This window comes from Callionymus lyra, chromosome 2 (genome assembly GCF_982586985.1).
Source record: "Callionymus lyra chromosome 2, fCalLyr1.hap1.1, whole genome shotgun sequence".
In the NCBI taxonomy this organism is placed as follows: domain Eukaryota; kingdom Metazoa; phylum Chordata; class Actinopteri; order Syngnathiformes; family Callionymidae; genus Callionymus; species Callionymus lyra.
The window spans coordinates 18,020,356-18,046,145 of record NC_141819.1 but is presented as its reverse complement, the minus strand read 5'-3'; the positions used below and the strand labels follow the sequence as shown (position 1 = coordinate 18,046,145).

Here is a 25,790-nt window from a genome sequence, read left to right as displayed (position 1 = left end):
GATATTTATAGGCAATAGATCACACCATGAGCCCAGATCAATATATAATTGTTTGGACCTGCGCATCGATAGGTTTATAAGAATAGTTACGTGTTTTGTGCAAATACGCTTGAATAATGGCCCAAATTCATGGTTATTTGCCAGAACACACAAAAGTTTCAGCGATCAGTGATCTATCCAACCAAGGTAACGACCTTGAAGATATACCAGACATGTGATGGGCACGTCATCAACTAAAAAATAGTTTAAGTAACTCTGCTGTCTTCAGTGATTGGCTGTCACTGTCATCAATCAACGCACCCTTCGGCTGTTCTCGGAGCGCAAGTCTTCTGTGATTGGCTGTGAGGCGGGACTTGAGTGATGGGTCAAAGAGCGCCCGAAGATCGACGAAACTCAGAACTGATCTCGATGCATTGTTACTGAGACATTCCTGGAGAGAGAGGTCTTCTTGGACGAGTGACTTTACAACTTCTGTCTGCAGGTTTCACACTTCAATTTAAAAATGTCAACGGAGATACCAGAGATTTTCAGGTCTTTTCTTGAACAGCCGTTCACGCTCCCAAACTTTAATGAAAGTGGTAAGCTGCTAAAACTCCTATATTAAATGCAATGTTTTTTTCTTACACCGAGTGTACGTAAAGAAATCCAAATATTTTTACTGGGGGGGGGGGAATGAAAGAGGATCATCATTTATATAAACAAGTGCGCGCGTGTTGTGTAACGCCGAACAGCTGAGGTACATGAACGAGTCGAATATTGTACTACATTTAGTTACTTTTTACTTCAAACATTTTATTTTTGCTTTGGGCAACTATATTGATCGACATAATTTAAAAGGGATTACTTCATGTTACCAGTTAAAAAAAAAAAATCGAATATGATGCCAATTATCGATGACTGAATTGTGAAATGAAAACTTATTAATATAGCAAAAAAAACATTTTCCCGGTCACATGATGTTTTTTTTCACGTGTACTCAAAGATCCGGATTTTATGACATCCTCATGCTGACAACAGCAAGATAACCAAGTTCTTCTGTGATTCGCTTATAGATAAAAGTTCATATTAATGATTTAGGTATTTAAATATTAACATTAGTATCCACACTGCCAGCTGCAGAAGGTTAAGGAGTGAACAACTGGTCGAAGTTCAGAGGAATGTCTTATCATTGGAAAATGAACTATGCATTTATGACGTTGCGGATTGAGTAATGGTTTATCTTGGTGGTTTATTTAGCTTAATTTTTAAATGATTCTATTATATGCGGGTGATTTAAAAAAAATAAACACTGAAACAACTTGAAACTACTTTTTTTTCTTCTTAAACCCAACTCTACTGTAAAATGATAGTTGGGTTGAAATCCCGCCTCTTTCGGTTTGATTGACAGTGGGCTGGACTAATGACGTTTGGCTTTGTATGTAACAGGGAGACGCATGTTTTTACACGTGAGTAAACAAGCATGGCGACAATTATTGGAGACAATTAAGTGCAAACGTTTTATTTCAACAACAAAGCATTTCCTGTAGTGTCTTCGGCAACACGGATAAATATAAATGTGATCAAACATTTGTTCGTGAACACATTTAATTAAACCGAATGATATATGATAAAATTAAAGTGTTTTTTTTTTCAATCTCGATGCAGGTCAGACGTTGTCGACACTTTGTATCGTTTTTTTAGTGATTTCGTGGCGACTTTAATTGATGTATTATCAACGCGAAACATACGTAACTCTGTCAACCAATGGGAGCGCTCTCAGCGTTGATTGGCGCCTCATCTTCAAACCCCGCCCCGTTTACTAGCAGGGACCAATCAGTGCACGCCAAAGAGGGTGTTTGCTAAAAAAAGGGGGGTTATGGAAGACCACGCCCCATTTCCTGTTGGCGTTTAACACGGTCACCAGGCCATCGCTGCTGCTGCTTCTGGATCCTACTTTGGATTTTTACTCGACACTTTTGCCCGTTTGACTACAAACGAAACGCCGTTTAAACCGTGTTTACTACCTTCCCCACCGAGTTTTGTTTTTCTACGCGGAGCGAGAACACCGAGGACAAGATGTCTGGGGAGCCGGTGGTGGTCACTGTGGACACGGCCTCAGGGGAGTCGAGGTCGTTCCCGGTGGTTCTTAAGAAAATCATGGAGATGCCTCCACCCAACATCTTGGACGGCGACGACGGTAACAACAGGAAACAACATGGATGACTTAAAAGAATACCAAATAGCTAGTGAAAATAAAAAACAAACAAACAAACAAAAAAAACAACGTTAAGATTGAACTATTTGTAGTAACACGTTTATCTAAAGTCGACGTTTTCTTTATCGTTATGAACACAATACTCACGTATTGTGTTGGGTCACGTGATCTCATCCTGTTCTAGATACTTCTCCGCAACCAAAACACGATGGTTCAACTTGTTCATTCAGAAAAAAACTAAATCTAAATCCAAGTGTCTTTTTAATCATTTATTAAATATTAAATCTCGTGTACCGAAATAATATGTCTATATACAAAGAGCCGCAACGTATTGTATGTTTAAAATATGTATTTTATTTAACATTTAAAGATGTTGTTATTTCGGAGAATCAAAGGTGATTTATCGCTTCCTTTGCGGTTTTAGTGTTTTGAAATACACGTTTAAACAATAATTCTTGGTTAAAGCAACCCAATAAGGATTCAAAAACATACAGCCAATGATAAAATGTATCATTAGAACTCATGTAAGCATCAGTAAATTAAGCACGTACACACGTGCTTTGACCCTGGTCTTCAAGAGCTCTTTCTTTAACCTTTACTTACTTACAAGAGGACATGTAGTAATTTTCCTTTTTTCATTAGCTTAAGTGTTTTTGATAAACAACTCCTCAGTTCCCTGTGTGCTAATATCTGATGTAATTAAACTATATTACATTGTCTTTATTCCAATGCAGGATCCATGGATATGTTAAAAGATGAATGTCTTTCTGTGTTCCAGACATAGATAAGGAGAAGCTCTGCGATGTTGGTAATCTGGGAGGAGGGATCGATGACATGGGGCCATCGGCCGCTCTCACTCCCGCCATTTGGGACAAGACTATCCCTTACGATGGGGAAACCTTTCACCTGGAATACATGGACCTGGAGGAGTTCCTCATGGAGAATGGGATCGCCAACTCCATGGTGGCCGAGCTGGAGACGAGCACCTCTAACGACGAGCCGGAGAAGACCAAGGCGTCGTCTTCCAAGAAGGCCAAACAAGCAGTGTCTCTTATACCGACCCAGGAGCTGGACAAGTGTGACGAGGAAGTGGTGATATTCACGAGTGGTGAAACTGATATCACCTGTACCGTCACGGCAGGTGAGTAGAGAGGAAGAAGTCTAGTTTGTAGGTAGTTCTTAGTAGTATGAAGAGCTATAAGGATAAAGACCACTATTTACTAATTATAACAGTAATAACGATGGTAGTAATAATACCATGTGACGAAACCGCTCACACATCCCTTATAGTCTACTACCCTTAGTCTGCTTCATTTTGACCATTGTTCTGCGTGTCCACATTTGAACAATTGCTGTGTCTGGTCATTTTCCCTTTAAGTATAATTTTTCTTTAGAACTATAAGCACACAGTATAAAATCTGTAATCTTGAGAAGATCTTGGAAACCTTGTGTACTTGTGTCTGGATCAGGTTTCACCAAAATAAGAGCTGTTGTCCTCAGTAGATACAGTCCAGTGTAACCTTATCTTACGGGGATCTCATGTTTCTTGTGGAGATCTCAGTTTAATACTGTAAGAACATCCTGACGTTTTTGTTAAACCAAACCAAACAAGGCGTCATGACTTTGTCTTTCCGTTCTCTTTCCCTCTGGCACAGATGCCTGTAGTGACGACCGCGACGACACCTCTTCCTCCATCGACCCAGATGAGGTTGAAGTTGAGGTCAACTACGAGCCGGACCCAACCGACCTGGTCCTGTCAAGTGTTCCTGGCGGGGAACTGTTCGACCCACGCAAGCACAAGTTCTCCGAGGAAGAGCTGAAGCCGCAGCCCATGATCAAGAAGGCAAAGAAGATTTATGTTCCAGAAGAGCAGAAGGTGCGTCAGTCAAGTGTCTGGTTGTGTGACGTGGTTCCTGCTGAGGGTCATGATTCAGTTTTTCCCTGTAATGAGTCCGTATTCAAGAAAAAGTGGAGGGAAATGTTAAATCAAACTGACACAATTAGAGGAAGAGTTGGGACTCTGGTGGTTTGAAAGTCATGGAAAAAGAAGTAATGTATATTTCCAAGCCTCCATATTGTTCATTTCATTGCTTTGATACATTTAATTTTATTAGGCTTTATTCAATATTAAAGGAGGGAATATTTGGTGACTCGTAACTTCCCCATAATTACATTCAATCGTCCGTTTTGACTCGAGACTCGGCATCATAGACACATTGATCTTCTACTTATGGGAGTCAGGTGTAAAACGATCAATTGATATTGTATTGGTTTACATTTGTAACTTATTGTCTGGTGGCTGCAGGATGACAAGTACTGGCAGAGGAGGAATAAGAACAACGTCGCCGCCAAGCGCTCACGTGACGCCCGCCGGCTAAAGGAGAACCAGATCACTGTCCGAGCAGCGTTCCTGGAGAGGGAGAACAGAGCGCTGCGGCTGGAGGTGGCAGATCTTCGCAAAGAGTGCACCGGCTACAAGGACACTTTGGGCTCCTATGAGTCGAAGTTCGGGAAATTGTAAGAGTCTGTTGAAAAGACAAAAAAAACAACTACAATACACACCATCTCTGTCATGTTGGTTTCAAGCGGGTGAATACTATGTGAAATACACAAGAGGGTCTGCAGAGAGCCATGATACTCATACATAGGATGAGAAGATGTTAGATTTGAAAGTGGCCCAAATAAATCTTAAGCCTGCAAGATAACCAAGTTTGTCTTTAATATTTAGCAGTTCAGCATGGAGACATTTAACAGGCTGTGCTAGATAATATAGATATGTTACATGTCTTGAACCTTTTTTCTTTTCTTTCAAGTGAGGTGCCAGGAGACAAGTAGACCACAGCTGACTTATTTGTCTAGTCTATAAATCAAATCAGGAATGATGAGAACGACAAGTGGATCAGATGGTGAAGAAGAAAAGTTGAGTGGTAGATGTCCTTAAGGAATCACATTTATGTCAATAATCCATGTGCGTTTGGGGAGTGAGCGGATTTTCAAGTGATTCTTAAGTAATGCTTGTACACATCATGTATGTCCACTTTTTTGTATGTCCTTTGTTTTAACCTTTTTGTTCTCTACTTGGTAGTTTAGACTGGAGTTGTTAAGTACTGAGGCAGAACTATAAACTACTATTTAGTTGCCTCCATTATGAAATGGTTTTATTTTGATAAAAGTTGTTGCTTTATAATATCTGCATTTAAATATAAAGTAACTGTGACATTTCCGTAATCTAAACTATCTTCAGGGATTTTGGTTTCTTGGCTAAAGGTGCAAAAATGTTCTGTGTCCACACTCTTTATTTTTTCATTCGAAAAGCATTTTTGATTTTCAAATGATCCAGATTCATGTGGCGAACAAAATACTTTAAATGTACTTGAAACTAAAAATGCTCTTCTTTGATGAGACCTTGGGGCGAGTGGACTGTTGCATGTTCTGTAGATGATTGTAGCCGAAAAATATTTGTTGAAACATTCTAAAATGTTTTGCACATTCATTTGCTTGTTTTGTAGCAGTCATGGAAATGGGGGAGAGGATTTAACTTTCCCGTTTTTCCTTGTGATCTTAAAGGGATGGTCAAATCTTAATCCACGTGCTAAAGAAGGTGAAAGATCTGTTCTGTAATTCATCCAAAATCTCACCAATGTTCAGGTGCACAGTTATCTTTCTACACAATCTTTAAAATGATTTTCTGCTGCGCTTCCATCCAGATGACTATTTTCAAATATTAGACATGTTTTTATAAATCTTTACGTTTTCTTCAAAGTGGGACATTTATAAAATATTGAATTCCTTATCTAAAGCAGTATATTTCTTCTAGCCTGTTTCGGCAGTAAATAACATTTTGGTAAAGACTTATTCTGTGTTGTTGCATTTGACTCCTTTGTAAAAAGGTCAATTTGAGATGTTTATAACCTTCATGGTTTTACTTTGCATGTAACATTGTCTTGGTGTTGTCGCCTCTAATGTCATATGTGTAAATAAATGCTTTTTTTGACATCAGTTGTGTGCTATGCTGAGCTCCTAGGATGGTTCCGCGAGACTGATCTTTATAAGTAAATATTTACAGTTTTTGGTTATAGGTTTGAATTAAAGCTCAAGCCAAGCATGTCTATCATTCAGACAGAGTCTTTCTCACTAATAGACTTTCTGCCCCACTTTCATGAAGTTAATTAGAACAGGTCCACTAACAAAACATTTTCAAACATGAAGAAAAATGTGAGCACAGGAATATAAAATCAAGTTTTATTGACATAACAAAAGCGTTTTTTTTTTTCTTTCTTCAAATTATTCATAGAAAACCAGAAGTGTTTTCCACGCGTCTTCACCTCTTCTTGAATCCGTACTTCTTTCTCTCGTAAAACAGATCTGTTTTGGAACTTCCCAAGTTCACAATTTTAGGACAGCCATCTCGCTATGAAAAAGAAAAATGCATTACAAAAACGAACGTAAAGATCGATATCATTGAACAAATGAATAATTGTACATTGAAGTTATCAACATGTTAAATTCATAGTTATGACAGTTTGGTTACATATTTGCAACAGTGTTTTTAAAAGCACTCACATCTTTCTCTTGGATGGTGCACTCTTTACAGTAGTAGGCATCAGACACACCAGGTCCTCCGCAGATCACACAACGTCCCTGGTAGGAGCCGTAGTTGCACTCGTCGCAGATGCGCACTAGCGTGCACGGCCTCACGTAGGAGTCACAAATGACACATTTTCCATCACCTGAAAAATCCACAACAGGGATTTAGAAATGTATATGTTGGTGTGAAATTCATTATTTCTGAAATACAACTTTTAAGAAAATATTTTACGCAGGTTGAATAGTGTTGCCGACTTCTACCTTTTTAAAAGGACATTGAAATTTTCACTCCAAGTCTGGTAACAACAAATTTAAAAATACCAGTGTGTGTTTCTAATAGCACACTTAACTATAAATCAGAAAAACAGACAATGCAACTACAGATAATATTGTTAAATTATATTTTCAAGAAAGCAAGTTTTTAATGATCTTGAGAACAACAATTGAATAAATAGGACAACGGCGAACACGCGTTCATATATAAAATCGCTACAAAAAAAATACACACAACGAAGAAAAAACAACATATATATATACTTACATTTTTCACAAAGTCTGCCGATAGCTGTAAAAAAAACAAGATAAAGATAAATTAACATTTTTCATTCAGAAAAATACAAACCAACAAAGCACGAGTAAACGATTCTGAAACCAATTGGTGGGTAAATAGTTCCTGTGCTAGCTGTGCAGCAACTCACGCTAAAACTGTGTCATGCTACCGCCAAACGCCACGAAAACATTGGATAAAACTAAAAAATAATGTTCAATGCGTAAAAGATAGACAATAGATACATACCAACACCTGCTTGCTTTCTGCAAAAGATAAGATCTGGATGATGTTTAGCCATTGTTGGCTAACGTTGTGCTACCGCCGCTATTTGGCTTCGACCTTTCACCCGGAAATAGTTGGAGCAAGTGTTGGAACCGCTGCAATGACACCTAGCGGCCAAACAACGCAACAGTTGTTCATTTACATTTTCCAAGAGGACAATATATAATTTATTTTATATAAATCCCATGTATTCAACCAGTAACTGTTTTTTTTATGAGAAAAAATGATCTGCTATAACCGGATAAGCGAATACAACCAGTAATGCACTGATAATTAATAGTAATATAAAAATAAAACCAAGTGATACTGGATGGACATAGACTATTAATTTATTATCCTCTGGATGCAAACTCCAACCTTGTAGGATAAGGATCGAGAACAGGAAACCTAATTTCCCGAAGGAGATCACCAGAGGGATTGATGAAGTCTATCAAATCTAATCACAAAGATGCTTCATGAAAACATGTAAGCCTTTCCCGTGTGTCACAAGTTCCAGCCATGTTTGGTAGATAAGGTGACACTTTTCAGAACTCCTGGTGTAAACACAATGCTGACTTCATGTAATTGTAATGGTACAGCATCATATGCATGCAACATATTTGCTGATTGACGGTTGATTGTATTTGGACAATTGATCATCTTTATGATCTCATTCCTTTGCATTGTCAGTGTGAAGCTCTTGTCCACTAGAGAGGTTCCTTCATCTAACCCGCATTCATTCACAATTTTCCTAGAGCCACAAATCAAATTGATCACAGACAACTGAGGAGGATCTTATTGTAGATACTAATAGTGCTTGGGTTTCAGTCTTGTTCCACAGCTTTATTGTCTTATTTTGGTAATTGGTTCCAATTGTCTCACCTTTAAGATTAAGGTTGATGTTTTTGTAGAAGACCACACTTTTGCTGGTCAAAATTTTCCATAAGGACACAATCTTTAGCAGAATCGTACTCAGACTAAGTTAAGTTCTAAGGTTCTGGTCATCCAGAAAATAAAAGCACTGTTTGTTACTGATGATGATACAAAGCAATACGACACTGGTTACCCAACTGATAATTGAACAAACAAGTTTCCCTGTTGTACCCTTGTCATTACATGTAGAAGTTGATCAACCATTATCAAGACTATTAAGGGAGGAGATGATAAGGCGGCCAGTGGTTAATGCAATCCTCTTTAAAAAAATAATTACAGGTATGTTTTCATATATATTAGTGTCTTGAACAGATATTTGTAGTTGTACCTATCTTCTTTGAACAATTGTGCTCTGTGTCTACCCTGGTTGGATAAGGTTTCTTATATAAAGTGTTGATTTCCAGGTTAAGCTAGACTTTCCTTTTGAAAGGATCTCTTAAGTTTAACTAGTTCACTTTACATTGAATGACACTTTTCTGTGTTCCTTTTGGATATTTTGTCCTCTTTCTTTTTTATATTTTTCTCTTGCTTTGCTACATGTGAAAATTTTAGGATTTGGTCAGGGAGCTCACAGAGAAGATGGACTGGTAACACATTGACCTGCATGCTTGGATTCCAATACCATCCTTGTTGAGCCTTCCTTTAAATAATTTGGCTTATGATTTTTAACCTGGTATGTGTTCCCTTTTGTCTTTCCTGGTAAGGTCGTGCAAAGTGCACACTATGAATATGTAACCCCTTATATTGACTTTGTCCCATCCACATTCACAACTGAGGATAATTTTCTTTTGTTACACAGAGTACAAAAGCTCTGGTCTTCTTTTTCCATTGCTGTGTTCTGTCCATTAAAGTTTTTCTCCAATCAAATTATAATGGGTTCCTTCTTTTGAAAACATTGAAAACTGTGGCTTTGGAAAGTAGCAGCTGACTCCCTGTGATTAACTTCAATCTATTTTGGTATACCTTCAAGTCTTCCCTGTATTCGGAGTGACTTGTTTATTTTGCAGGAATCCATTGATCAATCATGATCCAATTACTTCAAAGTAAGATTGGTTAAGTGAGATGTTAAGGTGATAGACTGCTAATCCGCTCATTATGGTCTTATATACTTTACCTCCATTTGTTGATTGTGTCACCGTTGCCCTAGTTGTAAAGTCGTTGGACTGACAAATCTTCACTGATTTATCAGTATTCCCACTTAAATGACCAACCAAAAAAGATTTGACTGTCTACCACAAGACTATTGATTGTGCCACTGGAGGGTTCTACTGGTGGACTCTAACGGATATACTGAATATCCCCATCGTCATTGATGATCCCTTTGTTTTCCCTCTTGTTCCTTCTGTGTGGTAAGCCCCGGACCTGACCCAATCCCGTGCTTTGCCCAAGTGTCTTTTTTTTTTTTTTTTGAGTGTAGTGTTCAATATGGTTTTCTTTTGCTGTACTTATTTTAATAAGAACCCAGTACTAAGTGTCCTGTTTTTATTGCATGAAGAAGTCCATTAACAATGATCCATACTGTAGGTTGAAGCTTAATGATCACATATGTATTCAAATCCCATTCCCTTCATCATTGATGATCCTTTTATCAATCTGGTTCCTTTTGTGTGGTGTGTTCAATTTAGTTTTTTTTTGCTGAACTTAGTTTTATAAATTCCCAGTAGTCATTTTTAGTGCATTGATAAGTTGATTAACATCGATCCACATTAAAATGAGCAGCTGGACAAGGTAGAAGAGTGGTTAAGACGATGGACTGCTAATCTATTGAGTTTTGCACACATTGGTTCAAATCCCATTCTCATCATCTATGATCCCTTATTACTTCTGTGTGGTAAGACCCAGACCTGACCCCATGCTTTGTCAGGGTCTTATTTTTCGTATTGAGTGTGGTGTGTTCAATTTAGTTTTCTTTTGCTGGACTTAGTTTAATAAAGTCCCAGTACACAATGTCCTGGTTTTAGTGCTAAATGTATTAACATCTATCCACATTGTAGTGAGTTACTGGACGAGGTGGCCGAGTGGTTAAGGCGATGGACTGCTAATCCATTGTGCTCCGGACGCATGGGTTTGAATCCCATCCTAGTCGTCCTTGATCACCATTTTGTTGTCCCTCTGGTTCCTTCTGTGTGGGTAGCCCCGAACTGATCCCATGGCCCAAGCGTCTTATTTTTCGTATTGAGTGAGGTGTGTTCAATTTAGTTTTCTTTTGCTGGACTTAGTGTAATAAAGTCCTAGTACACAATGTCCTGGTTTAAGTGCTAAATTTACCAGCATCTATCCACATTGTAGTGAGTTACTGGACGAGGTGGCCGACTGGTTAAGGCGATGGACTGCTAATCCATTGTGCTCTGCACGCGTGGGTTTGAATCCCATCCTCGTCGACATCATTGATCATCCTTTTGTTGTCCCTCTGGTTCCTTCTGTGTGGGTAGCCCCAGGACTGATCCCATGGCCCAAGCGTCTTATTTTTCATATTGAGTGAGGTGTGTTCAATTTAGTTTTCTTTTGCTGGACTTAGTTTAATAAAGTCCTAGTACACAATGTCCTGGTTTTAGTGCTAAATGTATTAACATCTATCCACATTGTAGTGAGTTACTGGACAAGGTGGCCGAGTGGTTAAGGCGATGGACTGCTAATCCATTGTGCTCTGCACGCGTGGGTTCGAGTCCCATCCTCGTCGTCTTTGATCATCATTTTGTTGTCTTATTTTTCGTAATTGAGTGTGGTGTGTTCAATTTAGTTTTCTTTTGCTGGACTTAGTTTAATAAAGTCCCAGTACACAATGTAATTTTTATTGCATGAAGAAGTCCATTAACAATGATCCATATTATCTGGAGCAGATTTCCGATCTGGCCGAGTGTTTAGGCTGATGGTCTCCTAACTTTTTTTGCTCTGCATGTGTGAGTTCAAATCCAATTCTTGCTTCAATGAAGGTGTCCACAGCACTGAGTTTCAATCTTAGACTTGTCTTATTAGTCTTGGCTTGTTATGTTTTTTTGTCAGCTAGGCCCCAGTAGTAAAGTGGTTGGATTGACAAGTTTTCACTGAATCATCAGTATTCCCATCTTAAATAAACAACTAAAAAAATGCCACATTGTTGACTTGCTCCAGGTGAGGCTTGAACTCACAACCTTGGCATTGCTCTGCAGGAACTGTCTTATAAGTACCGCGCGCTGACCGATTGCGCCACTGGAGCATTCTACTGGTGTACTCTAATGAATATACTAAGTAATTTTGCGACAGCAACAGATTAAACAATCAAACATCTAAAAACAACAATTCGCCTTAGTAGAGAAATGTTTCAATGGCGGAGTGATTAAGGCGAAGTACTCCTAATCCACTGTGCTCTATATAATGTCCTGTCTTTAGTGCTAAATTTACTAACATCGATCCACATAGTAGCAAGTGACTGGACGAGGTGGCCGAGTGGTTAAGGCGATGGACTGCTAATCCATTGTGCTCTGCACGCGTGGGTTTGAATCCCGTCCTTGATCATCATTTTGTTGTCCCTCTGGTTCCTTCTGTGTGGGTAGCCCCAGAACTGATCCCATGGCCCAAGCGTCTTATATTTCGTATTGAGTGAGGTGTGTTCAATTTAGTTTTCTTTTGCTGGACTTAGTTTAATAAAGTCCTAGTACACAATGTCCTGGTTTAAGTGCTAAATTTACCAGCATCTATCCACATTGTAGTGAGTTACTGGACGAGGTGGCCGAGTGGTTAAGGCGATGGACTGCTAATCCATTGTGCTCTGCACGCGTGGGTTCGAATCCCATCCTCGTCGACATCATTGATCATCCTTTTGTTTTCCCTCTGGTTCCTTCTGTGTGGGTAGCCCCAGAACTGATCCCATGGCCCAAGCGTCTTATTTTTAGTATTGAGTGAGGTGTGTTCAATTTAGTTTTCTTTTGCTGGACTTAGTTTAATAAAGTCCTAGTACACAATGTCCTGGTTTTAGTGCTAAATTTATTAACATCTATCCACATTGTAGTGAGTTACTGGACAAGGTGGCCGAGTGGTTAAGGCGATGGACTGCTAATCCATTGTGCTCTGCACGCGTGGGTTCGAGTCCCATCCTCGTTGTCTTTGATCATCATTTTGTTGTCTTATTTTTCGTAATTGAGTGTGGTGTGTTCAATTTAGTTTTCTTTTGCTGGACTTAGTTTAATAAAGTCCCAGTACACAATGTAATTTTTATTGCATGAAGAAGTCCATTAACAATGATCCATATTATCTGGAGCATATGTCCGATCTGGCCGAGTGTTTAGGCTGATGGTCTCCTAACTTTTTTTGCTCTGCATGTGTGAGCTCGAATCCTATTCTTGTTTCAATGATGGTGTCCACAGCACTGAGTTTCAATCTTAGGCTTGTCTTATTAGTCTTGGCTTGTTATGTTTTTTTGTCAGCTAGGCCCCAGTAGTAAAGTGGTTGGATTGACAAGTTTTCACTCCATCATCAGTATTCCCATCTTAAATAAACAACTAAAAAAATGCCACATTGTTGAATTGCTCCAGGTGAGGCTTGAACTCACAACCTTGGCATTGCTCTGCAGGAACTGTCTTATAAGTACCGCGCGCTGACCGATTGCGCCACTGGAGCATTCTGCTGGTGTACTCTAATGGATATACTAAGTAATTTTGCGACAAACAATCAAACATCTAAAAACAACAATTCGCCTTAGTAGAGAAATGTTTCAATGGCGGAGTGATTAAGGCGAAGTACTCCTAATCCACTGTGCTCTATATAATGTCCTGTCTTTAGTGCTAAATTTACTAACATCGATCCACATAGTAGTGAGTGACTGGACGAGGTGGCCGAGTGGTTAAGGCGATGGACTGCTAATCCATTGTGCTCTGCACGCGTGGGTTCGAATCCCATCCTCGTCGACATCATTGATCATCCATTTGTTGTCCCTCTGGTTCCTTCTGTGTGGGTAGCCCCAGGACTGATCCCATGGCCCAAGCGTCTTATTTTTCATATTGAGTGAGGTGTGTTCAATTTAGTTTTCTTTTGCTGGACTTAGTTTAATAAAGTCCTAGTACACAATGTCCTGGTTTAAGTGCTAAATTTACCAGCATCTATCCACATTGTAATGAGTTACTGGACGAGGTGGCCGAGTGGTTAATGCGATGGACTGCTAATCCATTGTGCTCTGCACGCGTGGGTTCGAATCCCATCCTCGTTGTCCTTGATCATCATTTTGTTGTCCCTCTGGTTCCTTCTGTGTGGGTAGCCCCAGAACTGATCCCATGGCCCAAGCGTCTTATTTTTAGTATTGAGTGAGGTGTGTTCCATTTAGTTTTCTTTTGCTGGACTTAGTTTAATAAAGTCCTAGTACACAATGTCCTGGTTTTAGTGCTAAATTTATTAACATCTATCCACATTGTAGTGAGTTACTGGACGAGGTGGCCGAGTGGTTAAGGCGATGGACTGCTAATCCATTGTGCTCTGCACACGTGGGTTCGAGTCCAATCCTCGTCGTCTTTGATCATCATTTTGTTGTCTTATTTTTCGTAATTGAGTGTGGTGTGTTCAATTTAGTTTTCTTTTGCTGGACTTAGTTTAATAAAGTCCCAGTACACAATGTAATTTTTATTGCATGAAGAAGTCCATTAACAATGATCCATATTATCTGGAGCAGATTTCCGATCTGGCCGAGTGTTTAGGCTGATGGTCTCCTAACTTTTTTTGCTCTGCATGTGTGAGTTCGAATCCAATTCTTGTTTCAATGAAGGTGTCCACAGCACTGAGTTTCAATCTTAGGCTTGTCTTATTAGTCTTGCCTTGTTATGTTTTTTTGTCAGCTAGGCCCTAGTAGTAAAGTGGTTGGATTGACAAGTATTCACTCCATCATCAGTATTCCCATCTTAAATAAACAACTAAAAAAATGCCACATTGTTGACCTGCTCCAGGTGAGGCTTGAACTCACAACCTCGGCATTGCTCTGCAGGAACTGTCTTATAAGTACCGCGCGCTGACCGATTGCGCCACTGGAGCATTCTACTGGTGTACTCTAATGGATATACTAAGTAATTTTGCGACAGCAACAGATTAAACAATCAAACATCTAAAAACAACAATTCGCCTTAGTAGAGAAATGTTTCAATGGCGGAGTGATTAAGGCGAAGTACTCCTAATCCACTGTGCTCTATATAATGTCCTGTCTTTAGTGCTAAATTTACTAACATCGATCCACATAGTAGTGAGTGACTGGACGAGGTGGCCGAGTGGTTAAGGCGATGGACTGCTAATCCATTGTGCTCTGCACGCGTGGGTTTGAATCCCATCCTTGTCGTCCTTGATCATCATTTTGTTGTCCCTCTGGTTCCTTCTGTGTGGGTAGCCCCAGAACTGATCCCATGGCCCAAGCGTCTTATTTTTCGTATTGAGTGAGGTGTGTTCAATTTAGTTTTCTTTTGCTGGACTTAGTTTAATAAAGTCCTAGTACACAATGTCCTGGTTTAAGTGCTAAATTTACCAGCATCTATCCACATTGTAGTGAGTTACTGGACGAGGTGGCCGAGTGGTTAAGGCGATGGACTGCTAATCCATTGTGCTCTGCACGCGTGGGTTCGAATCCCATCCTCGTCGACGTCATTGATCATCCTTTTGTTGTCCCTCTGGTTCCTTCTGTGTGGGTAGCCCCAGGACTGATCCCATGGCCCAAGCGTCTTATTTTTCATATTGATTGAGGTGTGTTCAATTTAGTTTTCTTTTGCTGGACTTAGTTTAATAAAGTCCTAGTACACAATGTCCTGGTTTTAGTGCTAAATTTATTAACATCTATCCACATTGTAGTGAGTTACTGGACGAGGTGGCCGAGTGGTTAAGGCGATGGACTGCTAATCCATTGTGCTCTGCACGCGTGGGTTCGAATCCCATCCTCGTCGTCCTTGATCATCATTTTGTTGTCCCTCTGGTTCCTTCTGTGTGGGTAGCCCCAGAACTGATCCCATGGCCCAAGCGTCTTATTTTTCGTATTGAGTGAGGTGTGTTCAATTTAGTTTTCTTTTGCTGAACTTAGTTTAATAAAGTCCTAGTACACAATGTCCTGGTTTTAGTGCTAAATTTATTAACATCTATCCACATTGTAGTGAGTTACTGGACGAGGTGGCCGAGTGGTTAAGGCGATGGACTGCTAATCCATTGTGCTCTGCACGCGTGGGTTCGAATCCCATCCTCGTCGACATCATTGATCATCCTTTTGTTTTCCCTCTGGTTCCTTCTGTGTGGGTAGCCCCAGAACTGATCCCATGGCCCAAGCGTCTTATTTTTAGTATTGAGTGAGGTGTGTTCAATTTAGATTTCTTTTGCTGGACTTAGTTTAATAAAGTCCTAGTACACAATGTCCTGGTTTAAGTGCTAAATTTACCAGCATCTATCCACATTGTAGTGAGTTACTGGACGAGGTGGCCGAGTGGTTAAGGCGATGGACTGCTAATCCATTGTGCTCTGCACGCGTGGGTTCGAATCCCATCCTCGTCGACATCATTGATCATCATTTTGTTGTCCCTCTGGTTCCTTCTGTGTGGGTAGCCCCAGGACTGATCCCATGGCCCAAGCGTCTTATTTTTCATATTGATTGAGGTGTGTTCAATTTAGTTTTCTTTTGCTGGACTTAGTTTAATAAAGTCCTAGTACACAATGTCCTGGTTTTAGTGCTAAATTTATTAACATCTATCCACATTGTAGTGAGTTACTGGACGAGGTGGCTGAGTGGTTAAGGCGATGGACTGCTAATCCATTGTGCTCTGCATGCGTGGGTTTGAATCCCATCCTCGTCGACATCATTGATCATCCTTTTGTTTTCCCTCTGGTTCCTTCTGTGTGGGTAGCCCCAGAACTGATCCCATGGCCCAAGCGTCTTATTTTTAGTATTGAGTGAGGTGTGTTCAATTTAGTTTTCTTTTGCTGGACTTAGTTTAATAAAGTCCTAGTACACAATGTCCTGGTTTTAGTGCTAAATTTATTAACATCTATCCACATTGTAGCTAGTTACTGGACGAGGTGGCCGAGTGGTTAAGGCGATGGACTGCTAATCCATTGTGCTCTGCACGCGTGGGTTCGAGTCCAATCCTCGTCGTCTTTGATCATCATTTTGTTGTCTTATTTTTCGTAATTGAGTGTGGTGTGTTCAATTTAGTTTTCTTTTGCTGGACTTAGTTTAATAAAGTCCTAGTACACAATGTCCTGGTTTTAGTGCTAAATTTATTAACATCTATCCACATTGTAGTGAGTTACTGGACGAGGTGGCCGAGTGGTTAAGGCGATGGACTGCTAATCCATTGTTCTCTGCACGCGTGGGTTCGAATCCCATCCTCGTCGACGTCATTGATCATCCTTTTGTTGTCCCTCTGGTTCCTTCTGTGTGGGTAGCCCCAGGACTGATCCCATGGCCCAAGCGTCTTATTTTTCATATTGAGTGAGGTGTGTTCAATTTAGTTTTCTTTTGCTGGACTTAGTTTAATAAAGTCCTAGTACACAATGTCCTGGTTTTAGTGCTAAATTTATTAACATCTATCCACATTGTAGTGAGTTACTGGACGAGGTGGCCGAGTGGTTAAGGCGATGGACTGCTAATCCATTGTGCTCTGCACGCGTGGGTTCGAATCCCATCCTCGTCGTCCTTGATCATCATTTTGTTGTCCCTCTGGTTCCTTCTGTGTGGGTAGCCCCAGAACTGATCCCATGGCCCAAGCGTCTTATTTTTCGTATTGAGTGAGCTGTGTTCAATTTAGTTTTCTTTTGCTGGACTTAGTTTAATAAAGTCCTAGTACACAATGTCCTGGTTTAAGTGCTAAATTTACCAGCATCTATCCACATTGTAGCGAGTTACTGGACGAGGTGGCCGAGTGGTTAAGGCGATGGACTGCTAATCCATTGTGCTCTGCATGCGTGGGTTCGAATCCCATCCTCGTCGACATCATTGATCATCCTTTTGTTGTCCCTCTGGTTCCTTCTGTATGGGTAGCCCCAGGACTGATCCCATGGCCCAATCGTCTTATTTTTCATATTGAGTGAGGTGTGTTCAATTTAGTTTTCTTTTGCTGGACTTAGTTTAATAAAGTCCTAGTACACAATGTCCTGGTTTTAGTGCTAAATTTATTAACATCTATCCACATTGTAGTGAGTTACTGGACGAGGTGGCCGAGTGGTTAAGGCGATGGACTGCTAATCCATTGTGCTCTGCACGCGTGGGTTCGAATCCCATCCTCGTCGACATCATTGATCTTCCTTTTGTTTTCCCTCTGGTTCCTTCTGTGTGGGTAGCCCCAGAACTGATCCCATGGCCCAAGCGTCTTATTTTTAGTATTTAGTGAGGTGTGTTCAATTTAGTTTTCTTTTGCTGGACTTAGTTTAATAAAGTCCTAGTACACAATGTCCTGGTTTAAGTGCTAAATTTACCAGCATCTATCCACATTGTAGTGAGTTACTGGACGAGGTGGCCGAGTGGTTAAGGCGATGGACTGCTAATCCATTGTGCTCTGCACGCGTGGGTTCGAATCCCATCCTCGTCGACATCATTGATCATCATTTTGTTGTCCCTCTGGTTCCGTCTGTGTGGGTAGCCCCAGGACTGATCCCATGGCCCAAGCGTCTTATTTTTCATATTGATTGAGGTGTGTTCAATTTAGTTTTCTTTTGCTGGACTTAGTTTAATAAAGTCCTAGTACACAATGTCCTGGTTTTAGTGCTAAATTTATTAACATCTATCCACATTGTTGTGAGTTACTGGACGAGGTGGCCGAGTGGTTAAGGCGATGGACTGCTAATCCATTGTGCTCTGCATGCGTGGGTTCGAATCCCATCCTCGTCGACATCATTGATCATCCTTTTGTTTTCCCTCTGGTTCCTTCTGTGTGGGTAGCCCCAGAACTGATCCCATGGCCCAAGCCTCTTATTTTTAGTATTGAGTGAGGTGTGTTCAATTTAGTTTTCTTTTGCTGGACTTAGTTTAATAAAGTCCTAGTACACAATGTCCTGGTTTTAGTGCTAAATTTATTAACATCTATCCACATCGTAGTTAGTTACTGGACGAGGTGGCCGAGTGGTTAAGGCGATGGACTGCTAATCCATTGTGCTCTGCACGCGTGGGTTCGAATCCCATCCTTGTCGTCCTTGATCATCATTTTGTTGTCCCTCTGGTTCCTTCTGTGTGGGTAGCCCCAGGACTGATCCCATGGCCCAAGCGTCTTATTTTTCATATTGAGTGAGGTGTGTTCAATTTAGTTTTCTTTTGCTGGACTTAGTTTAATAAAGTCCTAGTACACAATGTCCTGGTTTAAGTGCTAAATTTAACAGCATCTATCCACATTGTAGTGAGTTACTGGACGAGGTGGCCGAGTGGTTAAGGTGATGGACTGCTAATCCATTGTGCTCTGCACACGTTGGTTCAAATCCCATCCTCGTTGTCATCATTGATCATCCTTTTGTTGTCCCTCTGGTTACTTCTGTGTGGGTAGCCCCAGAACTGATCCCATGGCCCAAGCGTCTTATTTTTAGTATTGAGTGAGGTGTGTTCAATTTAGTTTTCTTTTGCTGGACTTAGTTTAATAAAGTCCTAGTACACAATGTCCTGGTTTTAGTGCTAAATTTATTAACATTTATCCACATTGTAGTGAGTTACTGGACGAGGTGGCCGAGTGGTTAAGGCGATGGACTGCTAATCCATTGTGCTCTGCACGCGTGGGTTCGAGTCCCATCCTCGTCGTCTTTGATCATCATTTTGTTGTCTTATTTTTCGTAATTGAGTGTGGTGTGTTCAATTTAGTTTTCTTTTGCTGGACTTAGTTTAATAAAGTCCTAGTACACAATGTCCTGGTTTTAGTGCTAAATTTATTAACATCTATCCACATTGTAGTGAGTTACTGGACGAGGTGGCCGAGTGGTTAAGGCGATGGACTGCTAAATCATTGTGCTCTGCACGCGTGGGTTCGAATCCCATCCTCGTTGTCTTTGATAAGCTTTTGTTGTCTTATTTTTCGTATTGAGTGTGGTGTGTTCAATTTAGTTTTCTTTTGCTGGACTTAGTTTAATAAAGTCCCAGTACACAATGTAATTTTTATTGCATGAAGAAGTCCATTAACAATGATCCATATTATCTGGAGCATATGTCCGATCTGGCCGAGTGGTTAGGCTGATGGTCTCCTAACTTTTTTTGCTCTGCATGTGTGAGTTCGAATCCAATTCTTGTTTCAATGAAGGTGTCCACAGCACAGAGTTTCAATCTTAGGCTTGTCTTATTAGTCTTGGCTTGTTATGTTTTTTTGTCAGCTAGGCCCCAGTAGTAAAGTGGTTGGATTGACAAGTTTTCACTCAATCATCAGTATTCCCATCTTAAATAAACAACTAAAAAAATGCCACATTGTTGACTTGCTCCAGGTGAGGCTTGAACTCACAACCTCGGCATTGCTCTGCAGGAACTGTCTTATAAGTACCGCGCGCTGACCGATTGCGCCACTGGAGCATTCTACTGGTGTACTCTAATGGATATACTAAGTAATTTTGCGACAGCAACAGATTAAACAATCAAACATCTAAAAACAACAATTCGCCTTAGTAGAGAAATGTTTCAATGGCGGAGTGATTAAGGCGAAGTACTCCTAATCCACTGTGCTCTATATAATGTCCTGTCTTTAGTGCTAAATTTACTAATATCGATCCACATAGTAGCGAGTGACTGGACGAGGTGGCCGAGTTGTTAAGGCGATGGACTGCTAATCCATTGTGCTCTGCACGCGTGGGTTCGAATCCCATCCTCGTCGTCATCATTGATCATCCTTTTGTTGTCCCTCTGGTTCCTTCTGTGTGGGTAGCCCCAGAACTGATCCCATGGCCCAAGCGTCTTATTTTTCGTATTGAGTGAGGTGTGTTCAATTTAGTTTTCTTTTGCTGGACTTAGGTTAATAAAGTCCGAGTACACAATGTCCTGGTTTAAGTGCTAAATTTACCAGCATCTATCCACATTACAGTGAGTTACTGGCCGAGGTGGCCGAGTGGTTAAGGCGATGGACTGCTAATCCATTGTGCTCTGCACGCGTGGGTTCAAATCCCATCCTCGTCGACATCATTGGTCATCCTTTTGTTGTCCCTCTGGTTACTTCTGTGTGGGTAGCCCCAGAACTGATCCCATGGCCCAAGCGTCTTATTTTTCGTATTGAGTGAGGTGTGTTCAATTTAGTTTTCTTTTGCTGGACTTAGGGTAATAAAGTCCTAGTACACAATGTCCTGGTTTAAGTGCTAAATTTACCAGCATCTATCCACATTGTAGTGAGTTACTGGACGAGGTCGCCGAGTGGTTAAGGCGATGGACTGCTAATCCATTGTGCTCTGCACGCGCGGGTTTGAATCCCATCCTCGTCGACATCATTGATCATCCTTTTGTTGTCCCTCTGGTTCCTTCTGTGTGGGTAGCCCCAGGACTGATCCCATGGCCCAAGCGTCTTATTTTTCATATTGAGTGAGGTGTGTTCAATTTAGTTTTCTTTTGCTGGACTTAGTTTAATAAAGTCCTAGTACACAATGTCCTGGTTTTAGTGCTAAATTTATTAACATCTATCCACATTGTAGTGAGTTACCTGACAAGGTGGCCGAGTGGTTAAGGCGATGGACTGCTAATCCATTGTGCTCTGCACGCGTGGGTTCGAGTCCCATCCTCGTCGTCTTTGATCATCATTTTGTTGTCTTATTTTTCGTAATTGAGTGTGGTGTGTTCAATTTAGTTTTCTTTTGCTGGACTTAGTTTAATAAAGTCCCAGTACACAATATAATTTTTATTGCATGAAGAAGTCCATTAACAATGATCCATATTATCTGGAGCAGATTTCCGATCTGGCCGAGTAGTTAGGCTGATGGTCTCCTAACTTTTTTTGCTCTGCATGTGTGAGTTCGAATCCAATTCTTGTTTCAATGAAGGTGTCCACAGAACTGAGTTTCAATCTTAGGCTTGTCTTATTAGTCTTGGCTTGTTATGTTTTTTTGTCAGCTAGGCCCCAGTAGTAAAGTGGTTGGATTGACAAGTTTTCACTCAATCATCAGTATTCCCATCTTAAATAAACAACTAAAAAAATGCCACATTGTTGACTTGCTCCAGGTGAGGCTTGAACTCAGAACCTCGGCATTGCTCTGCAGGAACTGTCTTATAAGTACCGCGCGCTGACCGATTGCGCCACTGGAGCATTCTACTGGTGTACTCTAATGGATATACTAAGTAATTTTGCGACAGCAACAGATTAAACAATCAAACATCTAAAAACAACAATTCGCCTTAGTAGAGAAATGTTTCAATGGCGGAGTGATTAAGGCGAAGTACTCCTAATCCACTGTGCTCTATATAATGTCCTGTCTTTAGTGCTAAATTTACTAATATCGATCCACATAGTAGCGAGTGACTGGACGAGGTGGCCGAGTGGTTAAGGCGATGGACTGCTAATCCATTGTGCTCTGCATGCGTGGGTTCGAATCCCATCCTCGTCGTCATCATTGATCATCCTTTTGTTGTCCCTCTGGTTCCTTCTGTGTGGGTAGCCCCAGAACTGATCCCATGGCCCAAGCGTCTTATTTTTCGTATTGAGTGAGGTGTGTTCAATTTAGTTTTCTTTTGCTGGACTTAGTTTAATAAAGTCCTAGTACACAATGTCCTGGTTTAAGTGCTAAATTTACCAGCATCTATCCACATTACAGTGAGTTACTGGCCGAGGTGGCCGAGTGGTTAAGGCGATGGACTGCTAATCCATTGTGCTCTGCACGCGTGGGTTCAAATCCCATCCTCGTCGACATCATTGATCATCCTTTTGTTTTCCCTCTGGTTCCTTCTGTGTGGGTAGCCCCAGGACTGATCCCATGGCCCAAGCGTCTTATTTTTAGTATTGAGTGAGGTGTGTTCAATTTAGTTTTCTTTTGCTGGACTTAGTTTAATAAAGTCCTAGTACACAATGTCCTGGTTTTAGTGCTAAATTTATTAACATCTATCCACATTGTAGTGAGTTACTGGACGAGGTGGCCGAGTGGTTAAGGCGATGGACTGCTAATCCATTGTGCTCTGCACGCGTGGGTTCGAGTCCCATCCTCGTTGTCTTTGATCATCATTTTGTTGTCTTATTTTTCGTAATTGAGTGTGGTGTGTTCAATTTAGTTTTCTTTTGCTGGACTTAGTTTAATATAGTCCCATAACACAATGTAATTTTTATTGCATGAAGAAGTCCATTAACAATGATCCATATTATCTGGAGCAGATTTCCGATCTGGCCGAGTAGTTAGGCTGATGGTCTCCTAACTTTTTTTGCTCTGCATGTGTGAGTTCGAATCCATTTCTTGTTTCAATGAAGGTGTCCACAGCACTGAGTTTCAATCTTAGGCTTGTCTTATTAGTCTTGCCTTGTTATGTTTTTTTGTCAGCTAGGCCCTAGTAGTAAAGTGGTTGGATTGACAAGTTTTCACTCCATCATCAGTATTCCCATCTTAAATAAACAACTAAAAAAATGCCACATTGTTGACCTGCTCCAGGTGAGGCTTGAACTCACAACCTCGGCATTGCTCTGCAGGAACTGTCTTATAAGTACCGCGCGCTGACCGATTGCGCCACTGGAGCATTCTACTGGTGTACTCTAATGGATATACTAAGTAATTTTGCGACAGCAACAGATTAAACAATCAAACATCTAAAAACAACAATTCGCCTTAGTAGAGAAATGTTTCAATGGCGGAGTGATTAAGGCGAAGTACTCCTAATCCACTGTGCTCTATATAATGTCCTGTCTTTAGTGCTAAATTTACTAACATCGATCCACATAGTAGCAAGGGACTGGACGAGGTGGCCGAGTGGTTAAGGCGATGGACTGCTAATCCATTGTGCTCTGCACGCGTGGGTTTGAATCCCATCCTTGTCGTCGTTGATCATCATTTTGTTGTCCCTCTGGTTCCTTCTGTGTGGGTAGCCCCAGAACTGATCCCATGGCCCAAGCGTCTTATTTTTCGTATTGAGTGAGTTGTGTTCAATTTAGTTTTCTTTTGCTGGACTTAGTTTAATAAAGTCCTAGTACACAATGTCCTGGTTTAAGTGCTAAATTTACCAGCATCTATCCACATTGTAGTGAGTTACTGGACGAGGTGGCCGAGTGGTTAAGGCGATGGACTGCTAATCCATTGTGCTCTGCACGCGTGGGTTTGAATCCCATCCTCGTCGACATCATTGATCATCCTTTTGTTGTCCCTCTGGTTCCTTCTGTGTGGGTAGCCCCAGGACTGATCCCATGGCCCAAGCGTCTTATTTTTCATATTGAGTGAGGTGTGTTCAATTTAGTTTTCTTTTGCTGGACTTAGTTTAATAAAGTCCTAGTACACAATGTCCTGGTTTTAGTGCTAAATTTATTAACATCTATCCACATTGTAGTGAGTTACCTGACAAGGTGGCCGAGTGGTTAAGGCGATGGACTGCTAATCCATTGTGCTCTGCACGCGTGGGTTCGAGTCCCATCCTCGTCGTCTTTGATCATCATTTTGTTGTCTTATTTTTCGTAATTGAGTGTGGTGTGTTCAATTTAGTTTTCTTTTGCTGGACTTAGTTTAATAAAGTCCCAGTACACAATATAATTTTTATTGCATGAAGAAGTCCATTAACAATGATCCATATTATCTGGAGCAGATTTCCGATCTGGCCGAGTAGTTAGGCTGATGGTCTCCTAACTTTTTTTGCTCTGCATGTGTGAGTTCGAATCCAATTCTTGTTTCAATGAAGGTGTCCACAGCACTGAGTTTCAATCTTAGGCTTGTCTTATTAGTCTTGGCTTGTTATGTTTTTTTGTCAGCTAGGCCCCAGTAGTAAAGTGGTTGGATTGACAAGTTTTCACTCAATCATCAGTATTCCCATCTTAAATAAACAACTAAAAAATTGCCACATTGTTGACTTGCTCCAGGTGAGGCTTGAACTCACAACCTCGGCATTGCTCTGCAGGAACTGTCTTATAAGTACCGCGCGCTGACCGATTGCGCCACTGGAGCATTCTACTGGTGTACTCTAATGGATATACTAAGTAATTTTGCGACAGCAACAGATTAAACAATCAAACATCTAAAAACAACAATTCGCCTTAGTAGAGAAATGTTTCAATGGCGGAGTGATTAAGGCGAAGTACTCCTAATCCACTGTGCTCTATATAATGTCCTGTCTTTAGTGCTAAATTTACTAATATCGATCCACATAGTAGCGAGTGACTGGACGAGGTGGCCGAGTGGTTAAGGCGATGGACTGCTAATCCATTGTGCTCTGCATGCGTGGGTTCGAATCCCATCCTCGTCGTCATCATTGATCATCCTTTTGTTGTCCTTCTGGTTCCTTCTGTGTGGGTAGCCCCAGAACTGATCCCATGGCCCAAGCGTCTTATTTTTCGTATTGAGTGAGGTGTGTTCAATTTAGTTTTCTTTTGCTGGACTTAGTTTAATAAAGTCCTAGTACACAATGTCCTGGTTTAAGTGCTAAATTTACCAGCATCTATCCACATTACAGTGAGTTACTGGCCGAGGTGGCCGAGTGGTTAAGGCGATGGACTGCTAATCCATTGTGCTCTGCACGCGTGGGTTCAAATCCCATCCTCGTCGACATCATTGATCATCCTTTTGTTTTCCCTCTGGTTCCTTCTGTGTGGGTAGCCCCAGGACTGATCCCATGGCCCAAGCGTCTTATTTTTAGTATTGAGTGAGGTGTGTTCAATTTAGTTTTCTTTTGCTGGACTTAGTTTAATAAAGTCCTAGTACACAATGTCCTGGTTTTAGTGCTAAATTTATTAACATCTATCCACATTGTAGTGAGTTACTGGACGAGGTGGCCGAGTGGTTAAGGCGATGGACTGCTAATCCATTGTGCTCTGCACGCGTGGGTTCGAGTCCCATCCTCGTTGTCTTTGATCATCATTTTGTTGTCTTATTTTTCGTAATTGAGTGTGGTGTGTTCAATTTAGTTTTCTTTTGCTGGACTTAGTTTAATATAGTCCCATAACACAATGTAATTTTTATTGCATGAAGAAGTCCATTAACAATGATCCATATTATCTGGAGCAGATTTCCGATCTGGCCGAGTAGTTAGGCTGATGGTCTCCTAACTTTTTTTGCTCTGCATGTGTGAGTTCGAATCCATTTCTTGTTTCAATGAAGGTGTCCACAGCACTGAGTTTCAATCTTAGGCTTGTCTTATTAGTCTTGCCTTGTTATGTTTTTTTGTCAGCTAGGCCCTAGTAGTAAAGTGGTTGGATTGACAAGTTTTCACTCCATCAT

General features: G+C 40.8%; 2 protein-coding genes and 46 non-coding genes across 50 annotated transcripts; 40 read left to right on the top strand and 8 right to left on the bottom strand.

Moving 5' to 3' along the window:
* The first annotated feature begins 378 nt into the window (after nt 1-378).
* tefa (TEF transcription factor, PAR bZIP family member a) lies at nt 379-6,193 on the top strand. Of its 3 annotated transcripts, none has more exons than XM_087783798.1 (5): nt 379-578; nt 2,973-3,335; nt 3,850-4,070; nt 4,500-4,711; nt 5,008-6,193. In XM_087783798.1, exons 1-5 carry the CDS (start codon nt 503-505, stop codon nt 5,027-5,029), a joined length of 894 nt encoding a protein of 297 aa, XP_087639924.1. In that variant the 5' UTR covers nt 379-502; the 3' UTR covers nt 5,030-6,193. The 3 variants fall into 3 exon arrangements, with proteins under 3 accessions (XP_087639924.1, XP_087639922.1, XP_087639923.1); XM_087783796.1 differs by lacking the exon at nt 379-578 and adding an exon at nt 1,875-2,176; XM_087783797.1 differs by lacking the exon at nt 379-578 and adding an exon at nt 1,875-2,176 and having other exon boundaries at nt 4,500-6,193.
* A 229-nt stretch (nt 6,194-6,422) lies between these two features.
* On the bottom strand, nt 6,423-7,683 carry phf5a (PHD finger protein 5A). The gene is made up of 4 exons (XM_087782734.1): nt 7,578-7,683; nt 7,323-7,346; nt 6,758-6,924; nt 6,423-6,605 (listed from the first exon to the last, which is right to left on the bottom strand). The coding sequence occupies exons 1-4, from the start codon at nt 7,627-7,629 to the stop codon at nt 6,516-6,518; spliced, it is 333 nt and encodes a 110-aa protein (XP_087638860.1). The 5' UTR covers nt 7,630-7,683; the 3' UTR covers nt 6,423-6,515.
* A 2,846-nt stretch (nt 7,684-10,529) lies between these two features.
* On the top strand, nt 10,530-10,611 carry trnas-gcu (transfer RNA serine (anticodon GCU)). Its single transcript has one exon. It is a non-coding gene; the product is annotated as a tRNA-Ser (tRNA).
* A 213-nt stretch (nt 10,612-10,824) lies between these two features.
* trnas-gcu (transfer RNA serine (anticodon GCU)) lies at nt 10,825-10,906 on the top strand. Its single transcript has one exon. It is a non-coding gene; the product is annotated as a tRNA-Ser (tRNA).
* Nucleotides 10,907-11,123: 217 nt separating this feature from the next.
* trnas-gcu (transfer RNA serine (anticodon GCU)) lies at nt 11,124-11,205 on the top strand. The gene has a single exon. It is a non-coding gene; the product is annotated as a tRNA-Ser (tRNA).
* Nucleotides 11,206-11,628: 423 nt separating this feature from the next.
* Nucleotides 11,629-11,721, bottom strand: trnai-uau (transfer RNA isoleucine (anticodon UAU)). The gene is given in 2 exon segments: nt 11,629-11,664; nt 11,684-11,721. It is a non-coding gene; the product is annotated as a tRNA-Ile (tRNA).
* Nucleotides 11,722-11,937: 216 nt separating this feature from the next.
* On the top strand, nt 11,938-12,020 carry trnas-gcu (transfer RNA serine (anticodon GCU)). Its single transcript has one exon. It is a non-coding gene; the product is annotated as a tRNA-Ser (tRNA).
* A 204-nt stretch (nt 12,021-12,224) lies between these two features.
* Nucleotides 12,225-12,306, top strand: trnas-gcu (transfer RNA serine (anticodon GCU)). The gene has a single exon. It is a non-coding gene; the product is annotated as a tRNA-Ser (tRNA).
* Nucleotides 12,307-12,523: 217 nt separating this feature from the next.
* On the top strand, nt 12,524-12,605 carry trnas-gcu (transfer RNA serine (anticodon GCU)). The gene has a single exon. It is a non-coding gene; the product is annotated as a tRNA-Ser (tRNA).
* A 423-nt stretch (nt 12,606-13,028) lies between these two features.
* On the bottom strand, nt 13,029-13,121 carry trnai-uau (transfer RNA isoleucine (anticodon UAU)). The gene is given in 2 exon segments: nt 13,029-13,064; nt 13,084-13,121. It is a non-coding gene; the product is annotated as a tRNA-Ile (tRNA).
* A 205-nt stretch (nt 13,122-13,326) lies between these two features.
* trnas-gcu (transfer RNA serine (anticodon GCU)) lies at nt 13,327-13,408 on the top strand. Its single transcript has one exon. It is a non-coding gene; the product is annotated as a tRNA-Ser (tRNA).
* Nucleotides 13,409-13,625: 217 nt separating this feature from the next.
* On the top strand, nt 13,626-13,707 carry trnas-gcu (transfer RNA serine (anticodon GCU)). Its single transcript has one exon. It is a non-coding gene; the product is annotated as a tRNA-Ser (tRNA).
* A 214-nt stretch (nt 13,708-13,921) lies between these two features.
* trnas-gcu (transfer RNA serine (anticodon GCU)) lies at nt 13,922-14,003 on the top strand. The gene has a single exon. It is a non-coding gene; the product is annotated as a tRNA-Ser (tRNA).
* A 423-nt stretch (nt 14,004-14,426) lies between these two features.
* Nucleotides 14,427-14,519, bottom strand: trnai-uau (transfer RNA isoleucine (anticodon UAU)). The gene is given in 2 exon segments: nt 14,427-14,462; nt 14,482-14,519. It is a non-coding gene; the product is annotated as a tRNA-Ile (tRNA).
* Nucleotides 14,520-14,735: 216 nt separating this feature from the next.
* Nucleotides 14,736-14,817, top strand: trnas-gcu (transfer RNA serine (anticodon GCU)). Its single transcript has one exon. It is a non-coding gene; the product is annotated as a tRNA-Ser (tRNA).
* Nucleotides 14,818-15,031: 214 nt separating this feature from the next.
* Nucleotides 15,032-15,113, top strand: trnas-gcu (transfer RNA serine (anticodon GCU)). Its single transcript has one exon. It is a non-coding gene; the product is annotated as a tRNA-Ser (tRNA).
* A 217-nt stretch (nt 15,114-15,330) lies between these two features.
* trnas-gcu (transfer RNA serine (anticodon GCU)) lies at nt 15,331-15,412 on the top strand. Its single transcript has one exon. It is a non-coding gene; the product is annotated as a tRNA-Ser (tRNA).
* Nucleotides 15,413-15,626: 214 nt separating this feature from the next.
* On the top strand, nt 15,627-15,708 carry trnas-gcu (transfer RNA serine (anticodon GCU)). The gene has a single exon. It is a non-coding gene; the product is annotated as a tRNA-Ser (tRNA).
* Nucleotides 15,709-15,925: 217 nt separating this feature from the next.
* On the top strand, nt 15,926-16,007 carry trnas-gcu (transfer RNA serine (anticodon GCU)). The gene has a single exon. It is a non-coding gene; the product is annotated as a tRNA-Ser (tRNA).
* A 217-nt stretch (nt 16,008-16,224) lies between these two features.
* Nucleotides 16,225-16,306, top strand: trnas-gcu (transfer RNA serine (anticodon GCU)). The gene has a single exon. It is a non-coding gene; the product is annotated as a tRNA-Ser (tRNA).
* A 217-nt stretch (nt 16,307-16,523) lies between these two features.
* On the top strand, nt 16,524-16,605 carry trnas-gcu (transfer RNA serine (anticodon GCU)). Its single transcript has one exon. It is a non-coding gene; the product is annotated as a tRNA-Ser (tRNA).
* Nucleotides 16,606-16,765: 160 nt separating this feature from the next.
* On the top strand, nt 16,766-16,847 carry trnas-gcu (transfer RNA serine (anticodon GCU)). Its single transcript has one exon. It is a non-coding gene; the product is annotated as a tRNA-Ser (tRNA).
* A 217-nt stretch (nt 16,848-17,064) lies between these two features.
* trnas-gcu (transfer RNA serine (anticodon GCU)) lies at nt 17,065-17,146 on the top strand. The gene has a single exon. It is a non-coding gene; the product is annotated as a tRNA-Ser (tRNA).
* A 214-nt stretch (nt 17,147-17,360) lies between these two features.
* trnas-gcu (transfer RNA serine (anticodon GCU)) lies at nt 17,361-17,442 on the top strand. The gene has a single exon. It is a non-coding gene; the product is annotated as a tRNA-Ser (tRNA).
* Nucleotides 17,443-17,659: 217 nt separating this feature from the next.
* trnas-gcu (transfer RNA serine (anticodon GCU)) lies at nt 17,660-17,741 on the top strand. Its single transcript has one exon. It is a non-coding gene; the product is annotated as a tRNA-Ser (tRNA).
* Nucleotides 17,742-17,958: 217 nt separating this feature from the next.
* trnas-gcu (transfer RNA serine (anticodon GCU)) lies at nt 17,959-18,040 on the top strand. Its single transcript has one exon. It is a non-coding gene; the product is annotated as a tRNA-Ser (tRNA).
* Nucleotides 18,041-18,257: 217 nt separating this feature from the next.
* trnas-gcu (transfer RNA serine (anticodon GCU)) lies at nt 18,258-18,339 on the top strand. Its single transcript has one exon. It is a non-coding gene; the product is annotated as a tRNA-Ser (tRNA).
* A 217-nt stretch (nt 18,340-18,556) lies between these two features.
* Nucleotides 18,557-18,638, top strand: trnas-gcu (transfer RNA serine (anticodon GCU)). Its single transcript has one exon. It is a non-coding gene; the product is annotated as a tRNA-Ser (tRNA).
* A 214-nt stretch (nt 18,639-18,852) lies between these two features.
* On the top strand, nt 18,853-18,934 carry trnas-gcu (transfer RNA serine (anticodon GCU)). Its single transcript has one exon. It is a non-coding gene; the product is annotated as a tRNA-Ser (tRNA).
* Nucleotides 18,935-19,151: 217 nt separating this feature from the next.
* trnas-gcu (transfer RNA serine (anticodon GCU)) lies at nt 19,152-19,233 on the top strand. Its single transcript has one exon. It is a non-coding gene; the product is annotated as a tRNA-Ser (tRNA).
* A 160-nt stretch (nt 19,234-19,393) lies between these two features.
* On the top strand, nt 19,394-19,475 carry trnas-gcu (transfer RNA serine (anticodon GCU)). The gene has a single exon. It is a non-coding gene; the product is annotated as a tRNA-Ser (tRNA).
* A 421-nt stretch (nt 19,476-19,896) lies between these two features.
* On the bottom strand, nt 19,897-19,989 carry trnai-uau (transfer RNA isoleucine (anticodon UAU)). The gene is given in 2 exon segments: nt 19,897-19,932; nt 19,952-19,989. It is a non-coding gene; the product is annotated as a tRNA-Ile (tRNA).
* Nucleotides 19,990-20,205: 216 nt separating this feature from the next.
* On the top strand, nt 20,206-20,287 carry trnas-gcu (transfer RNA serine (anticodon GCU)). Its single transcript has one exon. It is a non-coding gene; the product is annotated as a tRNA-Ser (tRNA).
* A 216-nt stretch (nt 20,288-20,503) lies between these two features.
* trnas-gcu (transfer RNA serine (anticodon GCU)) lies at nt 20,504-20,586 on the top strand. The gene has a single exon. It is a non-coding gene; the product is annotated as a tRNA-Ser (tRNA).
* Nucleotides 20,587-20,803: 217 nt separating this feature from the next.
* On the top strand, nt 20,804-20,885 carry trnas-gcu (transfer RNA serine (anticodon GCU)). The gene has a single exon. It is a non-coding gene; the product is annotated as a tRNA-Ser (tRNA).
* A 217-nt stretch (nt 20,886-21,102) lies between these two features.
* Nucleotides 21,103-21,184, top strand: trnas-gcu (transfer RNA serine (anticodon GCU)). Its single transcript has one exon. It is a non-coding gene; the product is annotated as a tRNA-Ser (tRNA).
* Nucleotides 21,185-21,607: 423 nt separating this feature from the next.
* trnai-uau (transfer RNA isoleucine (anticodon UAU)) lies at nt 21,608-21,700 on the bottom strand. Its single transcript is given in 2 exon segments — nt 21,608-21,643; nt 21,663-21,700. It is a non-coding gene; the product is annotated as a tRNA-Ile (tRNA).
* Nucleotides 21,701-21,916: 216 nt separating this feature from the next.
* On the top strand, nt 21,917-21,998 carry trnas-gcu (transfer RNA serine (anticodon GCU)). Its single transcript has one exon. It is a non-coding gene; the product is annotated as a tRNA-Ser (tRNA).
* Nucleotides 21,999-22,214: 216 nt separating this feature from the next.
* Nucleotides 22,215-22,297, top strand: trnas-gcu (transfer RNA serine (anticodon GCU)). The gene has a single exon. It is a non-coding gene; the product is annotated as a tRNA-Ser (tRNA).
* Nucleotides 22,298-22,514: 217 nt separating this feature from the next.
* trnas-gcu (transfer RNA serine (anticodon GCU)) lies at nt 22,515-22,596 on the top strand. Its single transcript has one exon. It is a non-coding gene; the product is annotated as a tRNA-Ser (tRNA).
* A 423-nt stretch (nt 22,597-23,019) lies between these two features.
* Nucleotides 23,020-23,112, bottom strand: trnai-uau (transfer RNA isoleucine (anticodon UAU)). The gene is given in 2 exon segments: nt 23,020-23,055; nt 23,075-23,112. It is a non-coding gene; the product is annotated as a tRNA-Ile (tRNA).
* Nucleotides 23,113-23,328: 216 nt separating this feature from the next.
* Nucleotides 23,329-23,410, top strand: trnas-gcu (transfer RNA serine (anticodon GCU)). Its single transcript has one exon. It is a non-coding gene; the product is annotated as a tRNA-Ser (tRNA).
* Nucleotides 23,411-23,624: 214 nt separating this feature from the next.
* Nucleotides 23,625-23,706, top strand: trnas-gcu (transfer RNA serine (anticodon GCU)). Its single transcript has one exon. It is a non-coding gene; the product is annotated as a tRNA-Ser (tRNA).
* A 217-nt stretch (nt 23,707-23,923) lies between these two features.
* trnas-gcu (transfer RNA serine (anticodon GCU)) lies at nt 23,924-24,005 on the top strand. Its single transcript has one exon. It is a non-coding gene; the product is annotated as a tRNA-Ser (tRNA).
* A 423-nt stretch (nt 24,006-24,428) lies between these two features.
* On the bottom strand, nt 24,429-24,521 carry trnai-uau (transfer RNA isoleucine (anticodon UAU)). Its single transcript is given in 2 exon segments — nt 24,429-24,464; nt 24,484-24,521. It is a non-coding gene; the product is annotated as a tRNA-Ile (tRNA).
* A 216-nt stretch (nt 24,522-24,737) lies between these two features.
* Nucleotides 24,738-24,819, top strand: trnas-gcu (transfer RNA serine (anticodon GCU)). Its single transcript has one exon. It is a non-coding gene; the product is annotated as a tRNA-Ser (tRNA).
* A 216-nt stretch (nt 24,820-25,035) lies between these two features.
* Nucleotides 25,036-25,118, top strand: trnas-gcu (transfer RNA serine (anticodon GCU)). Its single transcript has one exon. It is a non-coding gene; the product is annotated as a tRNA-Ser (tRNA).
* Nucleotides 25,119-25,335: 217 nt separating this feature from the next.
* On the top strand, nt 25,336-25,417 carry trnas-gcu (transfer RNA serine (anticodon GCU)). Its single transcript has one exon. It is a non-coding gene; the product is annotated as a tRNA-Ser (tRNA).
* Nucleotides 25,418-25,790: the final 373 nt, after the last annotated feature.